Below are 26,006 nucleotides of genomic sequence, written 5' to 3'. Positions count from 1 at the left end.
GAATGCCCCCTGAAATTTTACCCTTTTTTGTTTCTCAGTTACGACTATGTTGTTTGTGGATATTTTCCTTTACACGATTCAATATACATGGAGAAGAAATTTAATAAACACCAGCAGACACATTGTGCATTCATAAGACAAACACCTGCCTGATGATCCAGTAGAGCAGTCAACAGATAAATACTATATCTGTAAGAAAAAAACCGTGCACACGTTTGAATCTCAAGAATATGATCTTTGTAATCTTCCCCAACACTGATTTATAATGGAGATATATTGCTCACAGATGGTCTCCTGTCTGTGTGCTTTCTGAGTAGTAACTCGATGGAGGTGGGAGCAGTGGCAAACCTGAGGAGAATCAAAAATGCTATTGGAGTCGCCAGAGCCGTGATGGAGCGCACTGAACATACGATGCTAGTGGGAGAGTCAGGTATGTGGGGATTGCTGTTCATACACCCTGGGTGATACAGCCAGGAATAATGGACTCATTTATTTGAACAACACACAGAATGTAAATTGCATTTCTAACATAACGGCTTGTTTTAGTATAATTCTATAGAGTCTAAAAGGAACTGCTTTCAGCGTCTGAGGACGCTCGAATCTGCATTAATGATCTCAATTAGAACCCAAACCTTTTAGACACAGCATAGGCTTTTAAATGAAATGACAATCATTAGGAGTAAGTGAAAAACACATGGGTCATATAGTCCCCTGAGCCTGAAGAGCATAATTGCGCACTAGTCGTACAAAAAAAAACCTGTTCAAGAGCTCCCTTTATGCTGAGGATGAGGAGAGAGGGATGCACAGGAACTGAAGCTAAAACTGAAGCTTTTTATCCCAGCATGATGTACAGTTCTGTTCAAAATGTTAGCAGTCAAACATCACAAATCAGCTTACAAGCAGCAGGAACAATAAGTGCCAGACATATCAATGCTTTTAACTGGACATATGTTTCTAATATTTAAATTGAGATGAAATTCCAGATGTTTTTAAAACCCAACACTATCAGGAAAGCTCCCTGTAAAGTCCCATTGTTGACCAAATGACTCTGGAGACACTGAACATTCAGTTTGAGGTAAAACCAGGAGATCTTAAGAACCTGTGGATGTAGTCCAGTCATCATGGGCTGTTCACCTGTTCAGAGGTGTAGAAGTTGTTTGACTCCATGCAGTCCAGATATGAAGCAGCTGTCAAAAGCAGTGCTTATGTAACTAAATGTTAGTTCAGGGATTCACATGAAAACTCAATCTCAAGCACTTTTCAGTTCATACAGGAAGTGTTTGAGTTTCTAAAGAAAATTGCAGATGCAATTTTTTAAACAACCTATAATCCCTTTTTCCTTTAGAACATTTTTCTTTCTTGTTTTTTTTGTAACAGAACGAACTTTGTTCTCAACGTCTGCACATCTTTTATATGGAGCTTTACTTACTATTATGAACATGATTAAATCTGGGAGATTTAATAATTTCTGTTGTATGTCATGATATCCTTCTGATGACCAATTCATCATATTTGCTACGCCATTCCTCCCAGTTGAATGATGAAAACCTTTCAAAGCAGCAGCTCTTTTAAAACCAGATAAACCGATGCTGAAATGAACTAAAATTGCTTGCAGTCCCTTCTTTGTCTGTGAATCTTTTTTAAGTCCTAACCTGAGGTCAACATGGTCTCCTATGTGCAACTTGACCCAAGTGTTTCCTCTCTCTTCGTAGCCTCTGTGTTTGCTGAAAACATGGGCTTTGTTGCAGAAGACCTGACTACCAACGAATCTTTGAATGTTTTCTCACAGTGGCTGAAGGGCAACTGCCAACCTAATTATCGAAAGGTAAGTGCATGTGTGTGAGGCTGTTTCTTTTCTCGCTTGTGTCTGCCACGGGCGCACTGCTTCCAAAAGATTGATTTCAAAAGGGAAAATTGACAGGCATACTAAAGTACCTCAAAAAAAAAAAAGTCAGCTTTTGTGGTAAAGGTGATGCCCTACAGCAACGAGCTGTTGCTTCTCTTCAAAAGACTCCTCTTCATTTCCACAACAATGTCACAACATCTATAGAAACAGGGAGGCGTTATGTATCCAGAGATCATCCACTGTTCCATTGATCAAATTCTCTCTATTCATACTTTTAGGAGCAAAACTTATGGCTCTGAAGTTCCTGGAGCTATTATTGGAAATATCTGCAGTGCAGAAAAACTCAGACTGAGTGGATAGGAATGTTGGAAGTTGGGTTAAAAATGTAACTAATAAATCAATTACTCTAAAAGAATGTGTCTTTATGTCTTCTAATATAATTAATTAGAAGACTTGAATGCAAAAGAAGGCCTTCCAGCAGACCAACCACCCTAAACATACAGCCAAAGATGCAATGGATATGTTAGAATGGCCTAGTCAAAGTCCTGATCTAAAGCAATCTGAAAATCTACGGAAAAGAAGACAGAGCAAAAACCTCAGTCTCTAAAGCAACATGATTTACTCAACTTAAACCTTTTCCATATCTGATACCTTCTGAGGCGAACCGAATGCTTTATGTCAGGAATCTTCAGTATAAAATTACAGGAGGAGATGTATGGCATTTTTGAAAAAATATGGATCAATATGGCAAATCCAAACGGGAAATACATCCTAAAGAAGAGCAGTTAAGGTTGTGGAATAGGAAAAGATTACCTGTTGGGTTTAAAGTCTTCATTTGTTACATCGTGGTTCTTTAATACAACTGAAAACAGCTTTGCTGAAAATGGATTCTTTTTAAAAACTTCTGCTGTTGGTTGATTTATGCTACTGATGAATTATTTGTACAGCTGTTGAGAATATCAGATTTATAAATGTTTAGTTTGTTTTCTTGCTTTGTTTTGCGAATCAGCTAAGATGGGCAGGATGTTCCGAGTTCATCACAACTTCTGCTTGTCAGTTTGATTTTCAGGTGGAAACGTCACCTTCACAATTCTGACATTCCTAAACCACATTCTGAGCAACAATAAGACAATTCAGTACAGATTACAGATTGGGTTCAGATGATCTCCTTCCAGTCTGACTGAACTGAGGTTATTTGGAAAAAGAAGACGTCTGTACAGCAGCACCTTAAAGACTGCAGCTGGAATAGCAGCCAAATGTGGTTGAATAGAGAAGCTAACCACACATTCTTAAAAGATTTTTGGTGGTAAATGTAAGTCAAAATTGATTTGAAGTACTAGAATACAATAGAAAATGATTATTAAAAAAAAATCACAAGATGTGCATGTATATTTGTGCATAGAAATACAACAGACTATTACAAGAAGGGAAAAAACTGCAAATATCCACAGGGATGTTTGAGTTTGTTGGGATCAGTGATGGATATAAAGTCTAATATCTGGAATGAAGGATCTGTGAAAACACTCTTTTGTGCAGAGAGGATGCACTGAAGGAAGTCTTCAGTTCTGCTACAGCTTCACACGCAGGGTGGTAGACATTGTCCAACGGAGATACTAGAATACTAATATTGCAATATAACATAATAATTCTTATTATATCAATAAAGGAGCCACTTGAATCTCAAAAGAATGATGCAAAAGTTGTCCTTGTTTTTCACTGATATTAAAAGTGGATGTTTTTAGTTTTTATCAGAATAAAACTTCTACTTTAACTGGGTAGAAAAACTGATCACACTACTCTGCAGCTTAAACTGAGATGGTCAAACCAGTCCAAGCTCTCAGGTAATCACACCTGAAATGATACCTAAAGCCACTCCGAATGAACATGGAGAAACTTCACTTATGACTTTTTACTTTGTTAGTTGTCAGATTTTATATGCAAAACCATTTCCACTGAAAATCTGCTGAAAAAACTGCTTAAAATTTTGGGTTCTTGGGTCGTGTTTTGCTGCGGTGAATCAGTCCCAGGATGAAAGTCAAGATGGAAGAAATGATCTCTGTTCATCATCTGTCAACAGAACGTCAGTCCAGATCCGTCAGCGTCGTGTGGACCCTACGGACCAAAGGCAGCGCAAACACAGTGCAATGGAGAGCGGCAGGTTAATATACACTCCCATGACACCATAGGTAGGTGTTGCTGAGCCCCAGACTCAGCTTTCTACTTTCTATGGTTCAATACTTGTGTTCTGTATGGGTTCAGATATGAAGGAATGCTCATTATCCTTTTTCCTCTAAGTGTGTATTCAGGGAACCACGACTCAGAAAACAGAATCTGTTTCAGTACCATTTCATAATAAAACTTTATATTAATTTAACTATAAGCTTATTATAAGCTACAAGTCTATGACTTGATGCAATCTGCTGGGTTTCTTTAGATGTAAACTTTTGAATGTCTCATTTGCATAATAAACTGAGCTTAATGCACTGTTTGATTATCAGTTGGAATGCATGTGTGATTGAATTGAAACGACTTTATGCTGTGAATTGGTTCTTTACAAATAAACTGAATAGCTTGCATTTAGTTTTTTCTTTGCACCAGGGATGATTGCCGTGGATAAAGACGGTCACATGGCTGCTGGAACGTCGACTAATGGACTGTCACACAAGGTTCCAGGGTGTGTAGATTTGTTTTCACTGATCTAAAATTTCAATGTTCTGAGTATATTTTCTTCCATATGGGCTGATTTTTCCTCTTTAATCTCTCCGATAGACACAGACTCACACTACACCTAATGGAGACTACCGATCTTTAAACCTCTCTTGGCCTTCCTGTAGAATCATTATAAAGTTTCTTACAACATTGATCTGAAATGGATAATGCTTCTCAGGGTGACGGAGTGTTTTTTTAGCAATTGATCATGTCTCAGGAATGTTTATGAATTGGATTCCGAGTTTTCGCCTAATAGCTCTTTGGAGATGACCATGTTGGTGGAGAAAATACTTTCCTGCCTGTCAAAGAGAGTCTGGCTCCTCTCATGCTAAATACTGAGAAATGTGTGTTTGCCCAGCTCTGTGTTTATTTGCAGGGAGCCGCTGTGAGAATTTTAAAATCATGCCTGCAGACTTTTTCTGTCTGATTACTGCTCAGTTTTTGAACAGGAAAAATGAAGCAAGTTTGAATTTTGATCTCGAAGACATTATGAACAAATAAAAGCAAGTCATCACTCAGTGCTTGGCAATAAACACAATCAGCTGTTTGTTTACATTGTCAACAGGTGCTGAAGTTTTAATAAGTCACAACATTTGATTTTATCAAGTACAGAGCAAGATAAGAAAAAAAATGAGAGATGGACTTTGTTCCAAAGAGCTTCACTTAGTGTAATGTAGAGGTGGGTAATACGGACTGATCATTTTATGATAATATTTTGACCTTTGTTCTCAGATGTCCATGATGTAGAATGAAAACCTGAAATCATTTGACTTAATCCTGCTCTGTATGGCTGTGATGGCAATAGAAGTGATGATAAAAAGCTGTTTATTCATTTGAATCTTTTTAGGTAAATATCTAAAATTGGTCCCATTTTGGATATTTCAGTTGCTGAACTTCACATGATTACTTCATCCTGAATGTTTCTCAAACCCTTCAAGGCCCATGTTTACATTTACCATTCGTGCAACTTATGTCAATATCTTCCCTTTGATGTGCATTGAAGCTAAAAAAAAATTAGTTTGAATGATTCTGCATAAACTTCAAGTATCTGGCAACCTTCTGGAAACGAGTGAAGTTGTTCTTTTAAAGCCATGTTTGGTTCGTTTCCTCTGATCTGCAGTGAAAACATGCTGCTGGAACACCACTTTGGAGGAGAGCTAACAGGCTGTATTTCTGAATGTAAAATCCTCCTTCAAAGGCATTTTCTCTTCCATTGCAAACTAATAAAAATATAGTTAACATTATATTTCATCTTCGTAGTGGACTGCCTTAAATCAAGCATGAAATATTTACTTGGAACTTTCACATTGGTAGATGAGTCTTTTATAATTTGACACAATCTATAGCAACAAGCTGCTTCTCAGTATGAAATGAACAAATATACGTTTGCATCAGGTATAAAAGCTTTAGGATGTTGTGGTTTCTCACTATTGTGGCATAAATACTTAGCTGAAGGACACAGGATAATATCTACTTAAAAGCTGATTGCACTAACTGATAAATACTTTAACTAATTAATAAGGTCAAGTGTTTATTTTTGAAAATGTTAAGTTCTGGGAACAAATAAATGTTGGGTTGTAACAAGTGAGAAATAAACATCCAGTTTTGTGTATTTTGTTGTGTAGGACTTGTAGATGTTGTTACTGTGTGTTGTGCTGCAGCCGCGTTGGGGACTCCCCCATCATCGGAGCAGGAGCCTACGCAGACAGCTCAGCTGGTGCCGCCGCCGCCACTGGAGACGGAGATATCATGATGCGTTTCCTGCCCAGGTGATTTTTTTTTTCTGTTTCCAGTGATGAAACGTGAAGACGGCATCACAGACACTTTCATGATCATACCCTTCATGTTTTCCACCTCTGAATTCAGCCCTGAGTCGATACTTGAGAACACTTATGGGTTTTGTCTGTCAGCTTTGCACATGTTCCCAGTTGGTTTCTTTTATGGACTTTGACTAGGCCATTCTAACACAAAAGCATTCCTCGATCTGAACCTGTCAGTTCTTGTTAAACCGTGAATATCCATCGCAGTTTCAAGTCCTTTTAGCATCTAAACACATTTTTAATTTGGATAAAAGAATCACCACAGCAAGATGCTGCCACCACTTTGTTGACCTATGAGGACGGTGTGATCTTGACTCTAGAACTGCGTCGCTCATGGTGGCAGTATGTTGGAGTAGATCTGCAATGTTAACTCTGCTTTGTTCTTTTTCTGAATTTATTTGCATAATTTTTTTGGTTGAGGCTTTGCAATATTTGGAAAATGATTTCCTCTGGTTTAGGATAGTGCGCAGCTATTAAACTTAACAAAGATCAAACCATCTCTTCGATGGATAAACATCATAACCCTGACTTCGTCTTTCTGCCCAGCGTTCTAACTGTAGAGCCAGACGGAGATTTAAAGAGGAGCAACAAAAGCAAATGTGGCGGATTAGCAGAGCTTGCCTACTACTGATTGCGTTATGTTACTGTGGAATATCGGCTCTGCTGCATGTTGAGCTGTTTTCATGTCACGACACTTCAGAGACGGTCTTCAGTCAGAGGCCCTTCAGATTAGTTGCAAGACTGACTGCTACAGAGGATCAATCCGGCCCACAGCATCACCATCCCAATGAGTCTTTGAAGATACTTAACATTTAATTTTCCCTTGGGATAAGAAAAGCATTTTATAAATTGAAGGTGTTATTGTTAATTTTCTTCCACCTTTTATTTTTGAGGTATTAGATCAAAGGACATAGAATACAAATTCAAGCCACACTTTTCAGTTTTTTATTAGCAAAATCTCCACTTCAAAATCAAGCACTACTGTGTGTTGGTGTATTACATAAAATAAGATAAAAATGGGGGTATGAATACCTTTGCCAGTCATATGAATGTATCTAATAGTTGATTTGAAAGTCAAGGGATACATCTTTAGTGTAACGTATAAAAATAGTCTCTCTGCTGTGTATTCAAATGGTTTCCAGCTATTTAAACACAGCTGATCTGTCTTCATCATGATGGCTGGATCCATCTCATGGTTCTGAAGTTTGATTTTTATTCTTCTACCGTTAAAAACACAACTGTAACGTAGTTTTCTGTTTGCTTCACCTCAGCATCAAAAAATGCTCAAAGAATATCAACATTTGTGATGTGTTGGTTTTAAACACTCAGCTGCTCCTGTCACCCCTCGAACACCAGACACATGAATAGAATGAGAAGAAAAAAAGAGGCTTGGCTACGTTGCCCCAAAACTGTCATCGGCACATTTCTGAACAGAAGTGAGATTTTACCTTTTTTTTATTTCTTTATGCTATAGCTTTTATTTATGTCAGCCCAGTTTGGTGAACACATCTGAGGGCTGTCTGTTTAAAAGATTGTTGTTTTTTTTTATCTGTCTTCTGGAAGAGGTGCTTATTAACAGACTGCGATGTGTTTATGTGAGCCCACATTTCTCCTCCTAATGGTGTGATTGGAGGCCAACCTGCTAACCATTATCCATATTTTTATAACCATCCCTGATGTGTATATTGAGGAGAAACAGCCTCTAGTTTTAGACTTTAATGACATAATGCACTGCTTTAAAAGAAGAAAATCCTGGTTTCCTGGTACCTAACATGCAACAAAGGACATCTTGATGTATGTTCAGAAGGATTCACAAGGGAGCAGGATTTATAAATAGTACTTTTAGAAAGCCTTGGTTTGTCACTTTAATATTTTCAGCTCAAACAAATTCAAAGACAAAAATAACTAGACCAAAATAAAATTATTTTTAACATTATTTCATGAAAAAGAAGAAAACTGTCCAAACCAAGCATGTGAAAAAGTAATTGCTCCCCTGTCTTTTACATCTCTGGAGGAATCCTGGCCCACACTGTTTGCAGAAAACTTCAGTCACATCATCTCAATTGAATTTAAGCCTAGACTTAGACTAGGCCACTTCCAAACCCTCCTTTTTTTCTGTCACTCTAAGATGTGAATTTTCTGGTGAGCAATTCTATTTTCATTGATGGCCAGGTATTAGCTTAGTTTAATAAAGTAATCTTTTAAAAACAGTGCTTCATATTTTCTTGGATTATCTTTGCTTGATACTAACAGTTTAATCTGAAACATTTAAAAGTGACAAAAACAGAAGTAGTGTAATGTGTAAGGGGACATTGTAGGTGTACCACCAGTACTGGAAATGTCTAATGTAATGAAATAAACTTTGTGTTATCACTCTGACCTCAGGCTAACAGGGTTAACAACATTTGGTATTTAACCGTCCAGCAACTTAAAAGCAGAGGAAACTCACTGATTCACCGTTTCTTGAAGTTTATTTTCTGTGCTCATTTCCAGACCACATTATTATTCTGAAGGCATCTTTAGCATGATCCTGGTCTGTGACCCTCTGCAGCCTTGTTAGCTTTGCTCATGTCTTCTCCATGTCATGCTGCCAACAGCTACTTGGCTGTGGAGCTGATGAGGAACGGGGCCGATCCCTCAGCAGCCTGCAAGTCGGCCATCTCCAGAATCAAGAGGCATTACTCTGACTTCTTTGGAGCCATAATCTGCGCTAACACAACAGGCCATTATGGTGAGTGTACGGGTTCACAAATGGACTCTTTCCAAAGGTAATGACGCATTCCCGCTGGGATGAAGGGGGGAGAAAACTAAATGTGATGGGTTGAATTTCACCTAATAGTGCTATGATGTTAATATACAACTTTTTTTCACAAGACAGCCCTGCATGAATGAAGCCTAAAAAGTTCATTTCCAGGTTTGGATATTAACATCTTCTCCATGTATCTTTAGTCCAGAGCCAGAACATTTTTAAAGAAATAGCAGCCTGACACAAACATTGCTCTTTTTTCTGTAGTTTAATTTATGAAAATTCACCCCCGCCAAAAAAAAAAAAACACTTGACAGCAGACAGATATCCGTCTTTGACAGGAATGTTTGATCCAGTGACATGCAGTGAGGTTCATGACCTGTGATGCAACGATTCCTCTGGGATCAGACGTACAGATTAAATAAAACCCCAAACTGAAGCTTATATTTCAGTTTTAACCTCAGTTGAAACATTTGAATATGCTTTCATTAATTCCACACTGTTCACCAATATCATAGCTTAAAATAAAGGGTAGCACTTTATTTGAAGGGGTGTGAATAAGACTGTCATGTCACTGTCATAAACATGTCATAACACCCGTCATGAACACGAATAAGTCTTTATGAATATTTATGACTGTTGTCATAAAGTGTAATTCGGTAAATTATGACACTTTTAATACAAAGTTGACATTATTCAAAATGTCTTTATGACAACTTGACATTAACCAAGAAATCATTACTGTTTAAACTTTACCTCTAATAAAATAAAGATACTTAATTTTTAAAGTGAAATCAGTAATACTTTTATAACAACTTTATATCAGTAATGATTTATTGGTTAATGTCAAGTTGTCATAACAAAGACATTTTGAATAATGTCAACTTTGTATTAAAAGTGTCATAATTTACCGAATTACACTTTATGACAACAGTCATAAATATTCATGAAGGCTTATTCATGTTCATGACGGGTGTTATGACATGTTTATGACAGTCATAAATATTCATGAAGGCTTATTCATGTTCATGACGGGTGTTATGACATGTTTATGACAGTCATAAATATTCATGAAGGCTTATTCATGTTCATGACGGGTGTTATGACATGTTTATGACAGTCATAAATATTCATGAAGGCTTATTCATGTTCATGACGGGTGTTATGACATGTTTATGACAGTGTCATTACAGTCTTATTCACCCCCCCTTCAAATAAAGTGTTACCAAATAAAGTCTATGTAAGCTCAAAATGTACATATTTTTTGGTTGACCTCCCCTTTCTTTAAAAAAAAAAAATCTAAATCATGTCTGGTCTTATCTTTATTAGTTTATAAGGTCCATGCGTCTATCCTCTCCATCATCTGTTGGAAAATCTTCCTTGCTTGCCTTCATTTTTCAAACAATGGCTGCTTCCTTCTATATTTTTCCAATTGTTCTCAGTTCTTTCAATGCATAAAAGAAAAGCGATTGCTGCCCATTTTGCCTCTGGAGCTCAACACCGCCCCCTATCAGCGGTGCTTTCTGCCTCACCCTAAGAATTTTCACTGCACATTTGTGGCCAATTATAAAGATTCAATGTCACATTTATGAAATATATTCAACAGATTGTGGAGCTTCAGGTACATTTTGAATGATACGTGCTAAGCGATATAAAAAGACAGCAAGATGTGCCAACTGCCTGCTTCATTGACCATAAAAATTTTGAAATTATACACAAAACTGATTTACAGGGCAGTGAAGTGGCAAACTGATTTTACACTTATATTTGCCTCCTCTGACTTTACGTTACTGTTTTTAACACATTTCCCCAACAAGCTCCAGGCACAGATAATAAAAACAGGTTATGTGAACAAAATTGATCATTCTGTGTGGTTTTACTTGATGCAAAACGTTATATACGAAGGTAAAACACCAGAATAGCTGTGTAAATGAGAATATATCCAACTCTAGACTGCAACATGATACTGTGAAGGTTTAAAGTTTTTGATGAATCTCAAAGCTCCTTGGAAAACAGAGTAAAAAGCATCTTTCCACCTGAATCAAGTGGAGATTCGGAAAGAGAAACGAGACCTAATCTGAAAAAAGAAGCAAAGTTTTAGCTTCAGTTTTTTTAACAGCTGTGTGATGTGAGACATGAACCAGTCAACTATCAGGATTCCTACATAATTTGCATGCAGACACCAAATCAAGCTTTGAACCGTTACTTTTAAACAGTTTAAAATTGAACAATTTACTTAATTTATTGAGTGTATTGAACAATCCAAGTGTAGTTGGAGCAGATCTGGTGCCAATGTCAGCATAAGACCAGAAAGATCCAAGATCTAATCTGTTAAATTGAAACACCCTCTCTTTCTATTTTGTGGCCATAAAAAATGAGATGTACAGAATTTTTAATGATGAAAACATAAAATCACCAAGAAAAAGGAACTAAATCGACTCGTTTCTGGCACCATAATGTGGATGAGGAAAGTGAAAACTTCACCCAGTGATGACTGAGATCCCAAAAAAACCAAACCATCTTTTAACAATCCTCATCTAAACACTGAGTTTAGTGTTTAGATGCTTTTTCTCTGTGGTGGACAGAGAAAAAGCGACTCCTGGTTATGAGTGGGATTTATCATATTTATTGTAATGGTGAAAAAAATGTACACATTTAGATTTCTTGGGAGTTTAAATAGAATTTTAAACGTAAATACTCCAGAAACCATTTGAATTATTTTACCATTTTCTACATTGTCATGAAAATATTAATAAATTCATAAATATTATTAAATTATTAAAGTTAGTGAAGCCTGTTTCAACTGAGTGTTATTTAGGATAACTATTTGTTTGTGGGGTTATAATTACTGCAGTTGTCTAAAAAAAAATCAATACTTATTTAGTTATTATTACAACAGCACTACAAACAGTGTGATCAGATTTTAATTACGTGACTCACCCCTTTTCCCAATTAGGCGCCTTTGAAAGAACCGATTCATTTTTAGTCTACACATTTTGTTTGTCATTGTTTTTATTTTAGACAAAGAAAAAAATCAAACAGAATAAAACAGAATAACAAACCTAAATTTCAACAACTCAGTTCTGAAAACTAAACTTTTTTTTCCATTATTGATTTCTCAAGATTTTAAAACCGTTTCCCCCATGAATCTATTTTTCAAAGACATTAATGTGAACACAGCAGCGAAACATTGCATTATAAGCAGTTCACATCATGTGCTTAGGATTATAACGGCACAGCTGATGAATTTTATATTTGATGTTTTAGAAAAATACTTTGTTTTTTTTAAACAGAGGTCCTGCATTAGTTACATCGATTCATGTTTTCTCTAAAGGTTACTGGATCTGAGACACACATCAAAGTATCTTCTGCTTTTAGGTTTGTCATCCATTGTTCCTCCAAGAGCTCCCCCAAATCTGTCCAGCCCTCGAAATTTAGTTCTCATGGCAACGGTGGCAAACTTTGAAACCCACACATCTTTTGGCTTTCCTTCTTTAATGCAGGTCTTAACCCTCTTTCAGCTTCAAATAACACATTTTCTCTGATATTTACAGTATATACACAATAACAAGAAAGACACAGCAGGACTAATAAGTATCTGAGAAAGGTCTCAGCATGCATTAAACAGGAATGTAGGAAAAAATAAATGAAATCACATCGTTTGAGTCATAATGAGTATGAAGTATTTTTGTCTAACAGGTGTGTTTCTGTTTCCTCAGGTGCGGCGTGTAATAGGGTCCCCAGCCTCACAGAGTTCCACTACATGGTGGCCGACTCCGAGTCCGACACAGCCGTCCTGAAGTCTGTGCCTTGCTTTTAAACAAACTCACTCAGATTATCTCTGGATTACAAGATGAATCTTTATTCTGATGATTTCGTTTAATAAAACAAGTATAAAAACACACTAATAAAAAAATTACAAAATAAATGGAAGTATATTAGTTTTTATTGGGTCATAATCTGAGGATGGATCATAATCAGATGTCATCATCAAACATTTAATTAATTTCAAATTCACACCACAAAGAAACTAATGATTATAGATTTATTCAAAATGTTTCACTCTGTTTTTTATATGTTTATATATTTTAATATTGCATCAGACCTGTAAAAGTAATTAAATATTTTTTTGTTAAATACTTACAGAGAAGTCACCAACACTCTGCACAAGGAGGGCAACCAACAAAATGTTGCTCCTAAAGAAGCTGACTGTCAGGACTGCAGGATTCAAGCATACTAATGAAACTGAAAGTTTAGGGGAAGGAAAAAGTGTGGTAGCAGAAGGTGTGACATCAGTAGGGAGAGTGCAGGTCCTTAAAGACTTTCAGAAAACATTGACTGTAACTGAAGTCACACAGATGAATCCATGACATGAACAAGAACTGAACTGTGTTGAGAACCAGAGACATCATTACATCTGAAAGACTCAACTGGTTTCAAAGTCTTTCAAATAGAACAAAGTAAGTTTTGCATTTCAGTCTTTTTGACATTTTCAAAAACTGTAAATGACCAGGAATATATACCTTATAAGCATGAAATATCTTAGTTTCACATTTTGATTTCAGTGACTGAAACAGAGATTTTCTATGGTTTTATAATGTATTGAGATGCACCTGTGAGGCTTTGATGACTTAGCAGCCAGGGAGGATGGAAAGTCCTGGTCTGTTCTCGGCCCACTGGAAAAAGTCGCATTGTTTACCCTTTTGAAAGCTGCAGGTGTAGAAATTCCTGCCATTGTTTGGACCCAGCTTCAGAACCGTCCTCATTAAACAGCGTTTCCCATGGTGACAAAAAGGAAAGTGCAAATCAGCCCACTGCAACAGCGGAGGGGGAGAAAAAAGTTGTTTCTTTAGTTTTAAACTTCTATTGTGGACAAGTTGAAAGAAAACCCAACAAAAAGAAGTTAGTTTTCAGTGTCACCTGAAAGAAGTTGCACTTGTTCTCTCTTGGCAGGGAGCAGGAATAAAACTGTCGTCCTTTATTCTCGCCCTCCTTGTGGACCACTCTGAGGACGGTGGGACGGCGATGGGATGAGCAACAAGGGGGACTGGGAGCAATGGAGGCTGCAGTGTTTGCCGCCTGTGTTCTGCACACACTGACAGGAGAAGAAAGTCTTATTATTGTGAAATATGTTGCAGATAAAACACAGGAAATGCCTGTCACATCAACACTTATTAGCAAGCGAGGGCCATCTTTTCAGCCGCATGTAACAATGTTTGTTGGCAATTATTGTATATGGCCGCTGCAGTGCCATGGCGACACGTTTTTGAACATTTTTTTAACAACGTTGCAAAGAATCTTTTCCTTAACTCATCTGCCTGAACTTGCAAACAAAGAGAAAAAAAAACTTATCTTATTATAAAGTTGTTCATTATTTGGTGTAGGAAGAAGTTCAACTCACCCTGAGTTGGGGGCTCCATTTTGAGCTTTGTTACTGGGAGGGGGACTGTGATCAATTCTCATTTTCTTGGAAGGGTGACTGTAGGAGGCCAGTGATTCCCCCTTGGAGAGCTCTGCACTTTGCTTCTGCCAGCCACCAGAGGCATAATTGGCGCTTGTTGTCCCTTGGCAGAAGCTGTTTTTATACAAACCTCGTTCTGCCGCCAAGGAATTCAAATGACTGCCGGCTGGGGAGAGCGGGGACTTTACAGGCTTTGGCTTCTCAGTCATGTCGGAGAAAACGAGGGTGGAAGTCCCGAACGCAGACCTCCAGTTGACTTTGAGCTCCTCTCGCGGCTTCCTGAAGGCGTTGCAGGGGTATTTAATTAAATCAGCAGTGAAGGGCGATGCTTCAGTGCTAATGTCGTCTTTGTGAACTGTGGAGATGGAGCCAGAGTGAGAAACTCAATTTATGTTCAGCAGCTGCAGCTCATTCTGATGCACTGGCTGCTCTCAGTAAAATCCAGCTTGTTGTTAGCTTAAAGTGGTTACCATAAAATTTAACAGCAAGCAGCACGTCTGCCATGCTCTGCTTTCTAATAAAAGCACCATAATCTATAGAGATGCAGAAATTGAGCCAAATATTTGAAAATCTACCTGCTCTCAGTAAACAAACAATGAACTCAAAGTCAAAAAGAACAAACAGAATATTTATCGACTCTGCTAATCAAAAACCTTCAAAACAGAATTTCTATTTTTATGCATAAGCCTGCATTTGTTGATGCACACAAAGTAGGATTTTAAAGACTTTGCACACAAAAAAATCCTTTAATCGGAATCAATATTACTGCCAGTTTTATGCTGATGAGCGAAGATAAAACCATTCTCCCAAAAAATCCCCTGTGCTCGTTTGGGATGGGGAAAAAGGCAGCACTCTTATAAGATTGGCTGGAATATTTACTCTGTATGGTGAGGACTGAAGTTAATAACTGCATTCATAAAATAAAAAATCAGGAGAAAAAATATCTTGATGATCTTTCAATGGCAGTTTGTTGAGCAAAGTGAAACATATTTACACACAACTTTTCTAAAAAAGAAAATCAATCTGAGTGGATGTTGCTGCCACTTTCTGATTCACAATGCTTGGATGTTATTTTAAAAGTAAATAAAACAGCAAAAATAAAAAATTATATGCAAATAATAATTTGTCACCTTTTTTAAACATTTAAACTTAAGAATCTAACAGAAATTATATAATTGATTTAATACTTGTAGCTTGTCAACTACACAGTGGACTCCCAGTAATCTATTTTTTTATTTTTCTGTGGAACATAACTACAAATGATTTGAAGAAAATCCACCTATTTACAGTTTTTTTTTTCCATAAAGCAATTTAAAATATTTGAAAGAAAGTGCAGTTTGGAAAACTGAAATGCCTCGATGCTCTTTGACACAGTATTGGCTGAAAAAGCAGCTAATCCAGGTGCTCCGTTCATTTTTCTTTATTATTGACTGGCTGAACCCCAAAGAGCAGAGATAAAGAAGACCTTTGATGTTAGCTTCTGTACTAGTGTTGAGACGGTTTATACCGAGTTTTATATTTATGTTTGAACTACTAAATATGCATGAATTAGTGTTTTTAAAGGAGGTCTCAAGTATTTGCAGATTTTAGTTACTCGCGGGTGGCCGGGTCCCTGACCTCCATGAAAACCTGGGGGTCACAATGTTACTGTGTTAAACATCGTTCATGTAATGAGATGGGAAATTTTTTAGCAGTTTTAAAATCTGTTTAACACCTTGGAGTACCTTCATACCAATAACCTTCCTGTTCCCAGAGCTCAGTCAGTCAGGTGGAGAAAAATATGTTTATTATCTTCAAAGATTTTAGAGGATTCCAAAAAATATGCAACCAGTCTCATGTATTATTCTCACTCATGTCCAGGGGTTTTATAAACACAAGCTGTTTTAAAGTCTGGCTTCTCATGGTTATTATTTTAAAACAGCTCAGAGCAACATTGTAAAAATCCTGATGATTACAAGAGCAGTTTCTTTTGTTCACCCCTCCTTTAGAAGTGAGAAATTCACTTCATGAGATGGGACTAAAGAGGATTTGTTGTGGCACTGATTGAATAAAAAATCCCTTAAATTCAAAGCTGTAAAAATGAAACTGCAGCCCCACATAAAGCAGCTGTGAACTGATGCTATTCAGCTCTTCAATCTGCTGTGATCTTAAAAAAAAAAAAAAAGAAGAATTGATGTATTCCAAATCGAGCAGCATGGTCTCAAAGAATTGAAGCCATTCAGCTGTAGTTTGGCTGCTGCCGCGGCGACAGAGCGAGGACGCGTCTTTCTGAGCAAAAGTTCAGTGCATCCGTGAGCGTCTGAAGACAGCCGGAGGAAAATGACCAGCTGACAGACGTGGTCATTATTTGTGGAGCAACATACGGCCGCTCTCATCACAGAGGAGTCCGCCCAGTTGACTCCGGTTGCCACTGCCTCTCAAAGCATTGAAGCATTCACGTCAAATTGCATGTTGTTATTCTGCTACACAGCAAAAGAAAACTTGCTCTTATTTTATCGCTTGTTAACAAAGCTATTCTGTCACCCCATTAGATAATGTGACAGTAAAAAGACAGAAAATGTTCACTCACCCTCAGGTTTTGGAGTGAGGCAGGCATCACAGGCTCTGGCTTCTGGCTGGTTGATGAGCGTGCAGAGTTGACAAGCCCAGTCCTCTTCCTCCTTCTTAGCCACATCATTGCTGGTTCTGTCGTGAAACGCCCAACCGATGAGGCTGTTTCTAACTGGGAGCGAACTGGGAGAGCAACACAGAGCAGCCGAGGTGATTCTGGTAAGTCTCTGAAGCTAAAATGGACATTTTACACCTCTAAAGACTAACAGAAAAATGTGCTTTATGTTCTTTGCTAAAGGTAGTTGCTATAATGTAAACAGAGCATAAAAGAACTACAGCATTTTCTTCCTTTGCATCAAAAGGCTTATGTCCATAACCTGTAATACTTTTGTTCAACCTACAAAAGCAAATCAAAGCACACAGGCTAGCCATTTTTTTTTCTAAATCTATAAAAAAAAATCTGATATACCAGATTTAGTATTTCAGGTTAATATTTACCATATAAAAATAAGTTAAAGGTGGAAAACATTTAAATCTCCCTAAGTCTGAATGTGATTTAATATAAAATACAACTTTTACTTTTTATTGTATTTTATGATGATGTTCTTTTATTTTCAAAAGAGAAGATTTCATTGAACTGATGGATATGAAAGATTCAACACAACTAAAACAGCAGCTTTTAAAAGAAATAATGGGAAATCAGAAGGAGAAGCTCATTTCAGTAATGAGTGGGTGGTAATGATAATGATCATAATGACTTCTTCATGCATCCATTTTACTAGTATTGCTTCATTTTATGTCAGAGTTGTTTTTTTTATGAGTCACAGAAAAAGATTTTCATAATATAAAAATCCAAGTAAGCTAAAGAAGGATACAGTAATTAATGTTGCAGTTCAAACATTGGATGCAGATATGAACGAACACAATGTGTTTTTTAAAAAAAGAAGCTTTTTTACATAAATGTTCTCACTCTGACATGAAGCTGGGGTATGTTTGACAAAAAGGCAAATCTTCAGCGCCAACCGTCATGGAGGAGGAAAGAAGCAGCGGCTTTGGAAAACTTCTCACAGATTGCTTTATCAGCTGTGTAATGCATTGTAAGGGCTTTGCATCCTAACCCCTCAAAGCTTTGCTCAAACACAGCCCAGGAGGTGTTGAGCCTGTGCCCTGTCTGGCAAACACAGCCTTATATGCGCATTAATTCTCACCCCATAACACTTCCCACTCCCTGCCAAGCCCATCTGCCTGCAAAGATGGCCTCTGTGAATGTGAGCCTAACATCTAAAGCGTGGCGCTACTTCTGCAAAGTTAGGGTTTGGAACTCAGATCTGGCTCAGCCGACGCTTCCTGCTGTGTGGGTGGTTCATATTTCTGATAAAGACGACAACAAGATGATTTCAGGCTTTTAGGGTTCATTGGACCAGTTTCCAAATGGGAAATTACGTTTCTGGCATCAAAATAAGATGTCACAAAATATTTCAGGGATACAATCAGATTTTCTGCATTTCCCTTTTTTTCGTGTGAAAACTGCTAAAAATAAATAACTATAAAAAAAAACAGCTATCGAGCGCCACAATGAGAGCTCACATCACACTGACTGTAAAATCTCTGCAGTGGCTACCTGTGTATTTTACTGTTTTTCTTAATTAAGTTTATTTATTGTTCAATTTGCTTTTATTCTACCAGTCCAGCAGAGCCCTGAAGGATTTTATTTGGACCTGAAATAATAAAAAAATAAATAAAACACACCTTATTAACTCTGGCCATCAGCTCTGGAACAAACCTGAGGGCAGCTCAGAGTGGTGATGCTTTTTATAAAAAACAAATATAAAAATGTTTTAGCCTGGCTTTCACTTGAATTTCAGAAATTTGGTTTTATTTTATTCAGCTTGTGTTGCATATTTTCCTTTTTCTTAGTGTCATCAGTAATATGCATCATTTTAATTTAGTTTTTACCACTACTTTGGATTTTACCATAACTGAAGCATCATTTTATTTCTAAGTATTTCCTTTTTTTTTTTATCTTTAAGCGGTTTGCTCATCTCAGTCCCTGATGTTTCCTCATTTACATTTGCAATTGTACTTTTTTTTAGATTTTCTTTAAATGCAGCATTTTAAAAATGAATTTTAGTTGTGTTTGCATGATTGATTCTTTCTGTTACATTTGATTATACTTATCAATCACTAGAAGACATTGATTGATTGATTCATTGATCAATACCGAGGATGTGACTTTTCGACTGGTAGTTTTTCTTACAGTCCAGCTTTTCCATTTTGGTTTCTTTGCTGATGCATTTTTATTAAGAACTAAGATTTTATATTATTATAAAGGAAAAAAATGTGTTGAGAACTTTACCGCCAGGCTCTCTATGTATATGTTTGTTTTGAAGCCACAGAGAAACCAAAAGGTAACCCTGCCGTGTCGCTGCACGGAGTAACAACCAACACCCCAAACCTTCAAACAAGCAGCTTTTACAGGCATGCAAAACAATAGTTTCTCCGTCAAAGTGCCAAAAGCCTACAAGGACGCTACCTGACGTCCAACCCGGTGGGATCTCCCTTCTGACAGCGCTCACAGAAGTACGTCATCCTGCCGTTGTCTCCGAGACGACAGACTGTAATGACATGGGAGCACTGGCCACAGTGGGGACGCTTGTAGACTTTGTAATGCTTGTAGAGGGGAGAGCCAGATTTGCGACACTGAGAAATATGAAGAAAAAAAACAAGATTGTCGAAGGTAAAAGAAAATTACAAGTAGCTCTTAATAACAGCAAATTACTTATGAAATGACCAACCTTGTAAAACAAAAGAGTAAAATCACGAGTCATCTTCACTAAATGGTGGATTTGCACGTTTGTCAACTGTTGAACCTACAAATGAAGGTTTCCATGGAACAACAGGGACATTCAGAGTCAGCAAAGCTACACAAACACTTAAACCATAAAGAAATAAAAAGATAGATATGGAGAAAGGCAGAGGTCAATGATTCAAAAGATGAAAACTGTGTGTTGTATATTCATGGGGATTGCAGCAACTTTGCATAAGAGAGAAAAATATATTTTTTTGCTCTTTTAGGGACTTGGAGGCTTGATAATGGAGCGGAAGCTTATAAACATTAGGCAGCCCCAGGAGAAGACGGGGCTAAAAGTCCGAGATTAATGTTTTGGTCCAGCGTGCCGATACACTCTGAGGAGGCCAGACAGCCTTGTACAGCAAATCCTCAAGTAATCGTTGAGTATTAGAAGTTTTCACACCACGAAGCATCTCATCAGTAACAGATAGGTCAATGAAGTTCTCAGTGTGATCCTCATCAAAATAACAACTTTATTAATGTTTATTTAATAACTCTATGCAGCTAACCGTAGGGAGAATCCTCTTGGGTCTGTAGGCAGTCATATGCATTCAAAGTGCACCAAAAGATGGGATATATGTGCCGCAGTGCGCTTGTTTGTCTTATAGCCTTTTCACCTTCCTCATTTCCATGCGGCGCTCAGAAATACATGAGCTTCCGCTATTCTTCCCTGTGAGTGTTGTCTTGCATTTTTACCCTCATTTTTTATTCCTCTGCTGAACACAATCCATCATCTCTTCTATACCTTCACGGCTGGGTGGAGGCCCGAGTCAAACAGGGCTTCGTTTTTAATGATGTTGCCGACTCCCGGCATGACGGCTTGGTCTAGGAGAACGTCGCAGAGCATCCTGCTACCCTGGCTCCTCACCGCCTCCTCGGAGCGGGAGCAGCTGAACCTGGAGGAGCACACATCCAGACTCTCCATGGCCCTGACCTTCTGCTCGCAATCCTCCGTCAACCTGCAGGAAATACAGTTCCCCAGCACCAGGAGGATTTAGAAAATACATGGCTGCTGTTTTCACTCCAGGTCAACCGGAGCTCTACAGAGGTTATACATTTCTAAATTGTTTGAGGTTGTTTATTATTAGCCAGAAGAGCATAGGTGAAATTCTCAGACAGTACAAATGATTGTCTGTCTTGCTTCTGAGCATAACACATGAAAGTCTATGATCGGGACAAATACCGAGCAAAGAAGGCAGCATTTTTCATGCAACAATAGCCACTGTCTTCAGAAGCAGCCTAATGTAGGACATCCTCACTAAATCAGACGCATACCCCAAGGTGAACTCCTGTCACCTCAATCTATCTTGCCTCCACTGTTGTCCCCATTACCTTATTTCCACGGCGCTGTCATAGAAGGCCACGGTGTCGTCACTAAGGCGTATTTCCAGCGCTGCCGCAGAGCCTGCTGCAACCTTCCTCTGAGCCGGATTTATACGGATCGATCCATTCATGCCGAAGTGGATTCTAGATGTTGAGAGAGAGAAAAATGGAAAATGGTTTTAGGTGTTGAATATCTGATTTTAATTAGAGTTTGACAAAATAAAGAAATATGGTTCTGGGGGCTGAAGATGGAGTTGAAAAATAAGGAATTTTACTTATTTGTGTTAATGTTATCGACACCATCAAATACTTTCTTTCTTTACCATGACACAAACCACTCTGTAAAATCTGATATCTCAGTCAATAAAAATACACATCGGTGTGGTCAGTGAGGACAAACGGATGAATGAATTATAGATTGAGGATGTTTATAGAGGGATTGATGATTATGGATGGATGGATTAAAAAAAAAATACAATTTCAGTAATTTTAAAGATTTCTTCATACTGGTGGAGTTCTGTTTTTATCAATCTGAATAACTGGCCAAGAAGATTTTTCACAAATAAACAAAACATGAAAAAAAAAAAAAAATCAGCAATTACCAAAACAACACTACGACTTGTTCTTACTATTACTGCTGCCAAACAAACATTGGGAGGATAATATATATTTGAATTAGAGACCTTCTAATTTCCTACAGAGAAAATGTTTCCTTCAAAAATAAGTTCTACTACCACAGCAAACATTTCACATTTTACCTCCACAAAAGATGCTATTTACAAGTTTAGCCTTTAAAGAACTTATACAAGGTTACTGTATTAAACCATTTAATGAAAACGCAAGCCGAGTTGCAGCAGGGGAAAAGAAACCTGTGAAAGCTTTGGAATCATTGGTATTTCTGCACAAATTACTTAAGTTTGTAAAAAAAGACAGAATATGAGGGGGAAAAAATTGTATAAATTGTTTTTGAACACTGAGTAAGGTGCAGACTGTGAAGCCTGAAAACCTGGGAGTTTCTGACTTTTCCCAGATGCCACTTAGAAGTGAGGTTTTCCAGTAAAGGACATCAAATTGAACGAATTACTCCCTAAAAAAAAAAAATATATATATATATATATATATATATATAAAAAAGCTGTTCCTGAAAAGGGAAGATTGGTTGACGTGAGCAAAGCCTCAATTACAGCAACTTTCAGTGGACCCGAAAGCACCTTATTCTCCACATGCTTGATGTTAGAAAAGGCTACAAAAGCTTTTCTAAAGAGCTAGGGTGTCATCGTTCCACAATGAGGAAAAAAAGGTTCAAATGGAGGAAATTCAGCACTTTTGCTGCTGCTGCTGTGAGTGGGTATTCTGCTAAAATCATAGCAACAACCAGACATAAAATCCTGGAAAAAGGGAGGAAATGCTCAAAGGTAATGGAACAAAAACTGCTTTATTCTGCTACCACTGCTAAAACTATCCCACACAATCGTCTGGACACGCTTATCCTTGCCTTTTCCTTTTACAGTGGACCCCCGACTAGTCACAGTTCAGTATTCACACATTTTCATTTGGAAATTGTTGTGAGAAAATCCTGCTATTTGGAGAATTTTTTATAGAGCATATCTAAAATATTTGACAGATAATCCAGCTTAGAAAGCTGGAATACCTCAAAAATGCTACATGACACACTATTAGCTAATGTTTGCAAAGCAGCCAAGAGTCACATTTATTTTCTGGTCAAGAACAGAAATAAGCTTCTGTGGTCATGCTGGTTTCCACTTTGTGCATCGATACATTTTAAAGAAAGTTTTATTTTTGGAGCTTTATTGTGCTATAAAATTGCACTATGTGCCTGGAAAATTTGGAGTTTGAACTACTAAAATTAGTGTGTTAAGTGGAGATCTAGAGTGTTGATGAATGTTAGCTATTCGTAGGCGGCTGGGGTCCCAAACTCTCACAAAAACAGGCATTGCCACCATATTAGAAAACCTAAAGTAGGAATACTCCGTTTTTTTTTTTTTTAAGAAAAAAAGCCACAAAGAAAACACCTAAAAAATTGGACCAAAAAAAAAGATCAGTACCAAAGTCTACAATCTGGTACCAAGTGGAGGATCAGGCAATGATCCAAAACCCAGCAGAACAGATGACAAGTAAAAAGCACATCCACCTTGAAAGGTCACAACCTTCATGTAATCATAATGGTGTGGCATGGCCTGCAAACATCTGTTCATGTTCAACTCATACAGAGGGTGTCAACGGTGTGAAGGGAAGGTCCATGGTTTGAAGACACAGTATTTTTAGTCATTTATATTGAAACATCAAAAGAAAAAAAAACAAAAACTGAAATTTAAAAAAAAAAAACCTACATTTACATTTATTTCTTCATCTTCAATAATTTGTCTTCCAAGTTATTTATAAAACAACTGCTCATCTGTTTTAACATATTTGAAAGAAAATTTTCCAAAAAATTAATTCTGAAAAAACAAAACAAAAATCAAAACAATAATTGTTCTCCATCATTAACTAAAAACCTAAAGCGAGACAATTGTAAACTAACACATTCCCTTGATTCTTGGCCTGTTTCATTTAATGTCCACTTCTTATCATTTGTATATTTCAGATTCACAAATATTCCATTAAAATATACTAATTACCCCTGACCAATCATCACCAAGTGGTAAATTCCCACAACAGATACATGGTGGGAATAATTCCCCAAGTTACAGGAGGCAGGAGGCGTGCAGTCTAGATGTCTGTCCCTCTCAGTCAGAGGGACAAACAACGCAGAAAAGAAAAACGGGTTGCTGTTTTCACTTTGAATCTCTTTATCCTTTTTTTTCTTTCCTTCCACGTAGACGGAGAATGACCCAGCCACTGGTTGAAGTGAAAACTGTTGATGTTTGAGTGGAACGAGGCTTAACTGAGGTAAAAACAGTACAAGCGTTTGTCTGTCAGGTCAAAGCAGCTCGTTTCCATAGACAGGTATCTGAAGGTCTTATTGAAGAATACATTAAATCAATAAATCCATAAACTAAAATAGTGCTGTCAAACATTATGTTATTTATGACCCATTAGAGGGAATATTTTAACATAACGAGGGAAAAAAAGTGCAGCCTGTTCAGAGAGAGATTTCAACATATGATCAGATGCAGAAAGCAACAAGTTATGAACACCAGAATATATGAACATAAATTTGTAGCTCCAGACTTTGACTAAGTTGTTCTAACAGACGAATACGCTGTGCTATATTTAAGCAACATGAATTATCTTTCCAAGTCACAATTATGCTCTGTCACATAAACCTCTAATAAAATCCACTGAAAGTTGTAGTTGTGTTCCACTGTGTTTAATGTGAAAAGGCTTCCAGGGTATAAATATGTTCCCACTGCAGAGACGTGTTGAGTTTACTTTACCTCAAGGCTCTTAAGCCGAAGTACATGAAGAGCTCCTTCCCAAGAGTTTCCACACCGGAGTACTGACATCCAGAGAAACTGTGGAAGACGTTCGTCTCTGTGTTGCTTTTCTAAGAAGATACAGCAGCTTGATTAACATTTAACACCGGTACTGAGTGACCAACTGCATTTTTCATAACCTTTCATTGTCGAGCCCTGGAAAAAAGAACAAACAAAAGCAGCTCACAGTGAAGCATTTCGCATTGCATTGTTAGAAAACTAAATAAATTGTTGTGCTGAAGTTATTCAATGTTAGAGAAAAGAAAAACATTTAGTTTTATTTTCAGCTGTGGTTTAGGATTTTGCTTATTTCTTAATAAAACTTACTGTCATAACATTTTTACTTCTTTATAACATGAAAAGTACTGATTAGCGCTTCAGCTTCTATTTTGTGCATCTGCTTTGTTTTCTCAAACCCGAGTGGCAGACAGCTGCTCACAGTGAGCCTGGTTCTGGTTCTGCTGGACATTTCTTCCTGTTAATGGGGAGTTTTCCTCTCCACTGTCGCTACATGCTCACCTGGAGGAGTGAATGCTGTAATCTTTTGGGTTTCCTTAGATAGAAAACATTTTTCACCAATTTGAGTACTTACTATGTTTGATCTTTTGGAATGGATGTACGACTAGACAAAATTTACTTTTTTATTGATTTTTTATTGATTGCATACTGATCTTAATCAATATTGCAATTAGCTGGGCAGTGTTATTAGACAATCCAAGAGTAAAATAAGTTAAATCTTTCCCAAATGTGATTAACAGAAAATTCCCTCAGCAAAAGTAGAAGTTACTGCCAGAACACCGCCTGTGGCTGAAATTGCCATAAATTGAGATATTCTCTGTAACATCTATTTTTCTTTAAAACTCCCAAGTCACTACGAGAAATAAATATATCTTCTATGTGCCATGCATTTTGAATTCAGCCAGATAAATGAGGTTATAGGATGAACCAATGTAGAAACACAGGCCCTCAACCTACAGCTGACGCAGTCAAAGTGCCCCTCACGTCCTTCACTTTCTGACCCGTTCGGACCTTCGAGCGGATCTTCTCTCCGTTCAACGTGCAGCCTGGACCTTCCACCATCCTGCTGAACACAAACCGGAACCAGTCGGACCAATTCAGAACCAGCCAAACCCACTAAAAGTTCGGATAAGCAGCTCCTAAGCGTTTGTTGACGTTTATTTGCCCGCCATACGATTCACAGGCGCGCATGCGTAGTGGGGTTCATAGTACTCCGGATGGAAATATTAAAGGTACAGTAACCGA

General features: G+C 37.5%; 2 protein-coding genes across 3 annotated transcripts in view; one reads left to right on the top strand and one right to left on the bottom strand.

Moving 5' to 3' along the window:
* The window catches only part of aga (aspartylglucosaminidase), a 17,303-nt gene extending 4,254 nt beyond the window's left edge, over nucleotides 1-13,049 (top strand). The window contains exons 3-9 of the mRNA XM_008421058.3: nucleotides 318-430; nucleotides 1,713-1,825; nucleotides 3,924-4,032; nucleotides 4,445-4,520; nucleotides 6,217-6,324; nucleotides 8,973-9,106; nucleotides 12,841-13,049. Of these exons, the coding sequence (XP_008419280.1) occupies nucleotides 318-430; nucleotides 1,713-1,825; nucleotides 3,924-4,032; nucleotides 4,445-4,520; nucleotides 6,217-6,324; nucleotides 8,973-9,106; nucleotides 12,841-12,941 (754 nt within the window). The 3' untranslated portion in view covers nucleotides 12,942-13,049. The remainder of the gene's footprint in view (nucleotides 1-317; nucleotides 431-1,712; nucleotides 1,826-3,923; nucleotides 4,033-4,444; nucleotides 4,521-6,216; nucleotides 6,325-8,972; nucleotides 9,107-12,840) is intronic.
* On the bottom strand, nucleotides 13,050-26,006 carry neil3 (nei-like DNA glycosylase 3). 2 transcript variants are annotated; one of them, XM_008421060.3, is made up of 10 exons: nucleotides 25,773-26,006; nucleotides 24,705-24,814; nucleotides 21,316-21,450; nucleotides 20,729-20,942; nucleotides 19,928-20,002; nucleotides 19,666-19,832; nucleotides 17,152-17,315; nucleotides 14,523-14,937; nucleotides 14,042-14,216; nucleotides 13,050-13,935 (listed from the first exon to the last, which is right to left on the bottom strand). In XM_008421060.3, the coding sequence occupies exons 1-10, from the start codon at nucleotides 25,821-25,823 to the stop codon at nucleotides 13,753-13,755; spliced, it is 1,689 nt and encodes a 562-aa protein (XP_008419282.2). In that variant the 5' UTR covers nucleotides 25,824-26,006; the 3' UTR covers nucleotides 13,050-13,752. The 2 variants fall into 2 exon arrangements, with proteins under 2 accessions (XP_008419282.2, XP_008419281.2); XM_008421059.3 differs by having other exon boundaries at nucleotides 25,719-26,001.

This window comes from Poecilia reticulata, chromosome 10 (genome assembly GCF_904066995.2).
Source record: "Poecilia reticulata chromosome 10, P_reticulata-male-v2, whole genome shotgun sequence".
NCBI classification, from domain to species: Eukaryota; Metazoa; Chordata; class Actinopteri; order Cyprinodontiformes; family Poeciliidae; genus Poecilia; species Poecilia reticulata.
Note: the sequence above shows the minus strand (reverse complement) of the source record. Positions and strands in the feature narration are given on the sequence as shown.

Bases quoted from the DNA above. Each gene is read 5' to 3' on its own strand.
- neil3 (XM_008421059.3), bottom strand. From the start codon at position 25,823: ATGGTGGAAGGTCCAGGCTGCACGTTGAACGGAGAGAAGATCCGCTCG. The intron at 24,815-25,718 runs GTAGGTTGAGGG...GTATCTTCTTAG, and splicing joins GCACTTTGACTGCGTCAGCT to AAAAGCAACACAGAGACGAA. The intron at 20,943-21,315 runs GTAATGGGGACA...TATTTCCTGCAG, and splicing joins GACAGCGCCGTGGAAATAAG to GTTGACGGAGGATTGCGAGC.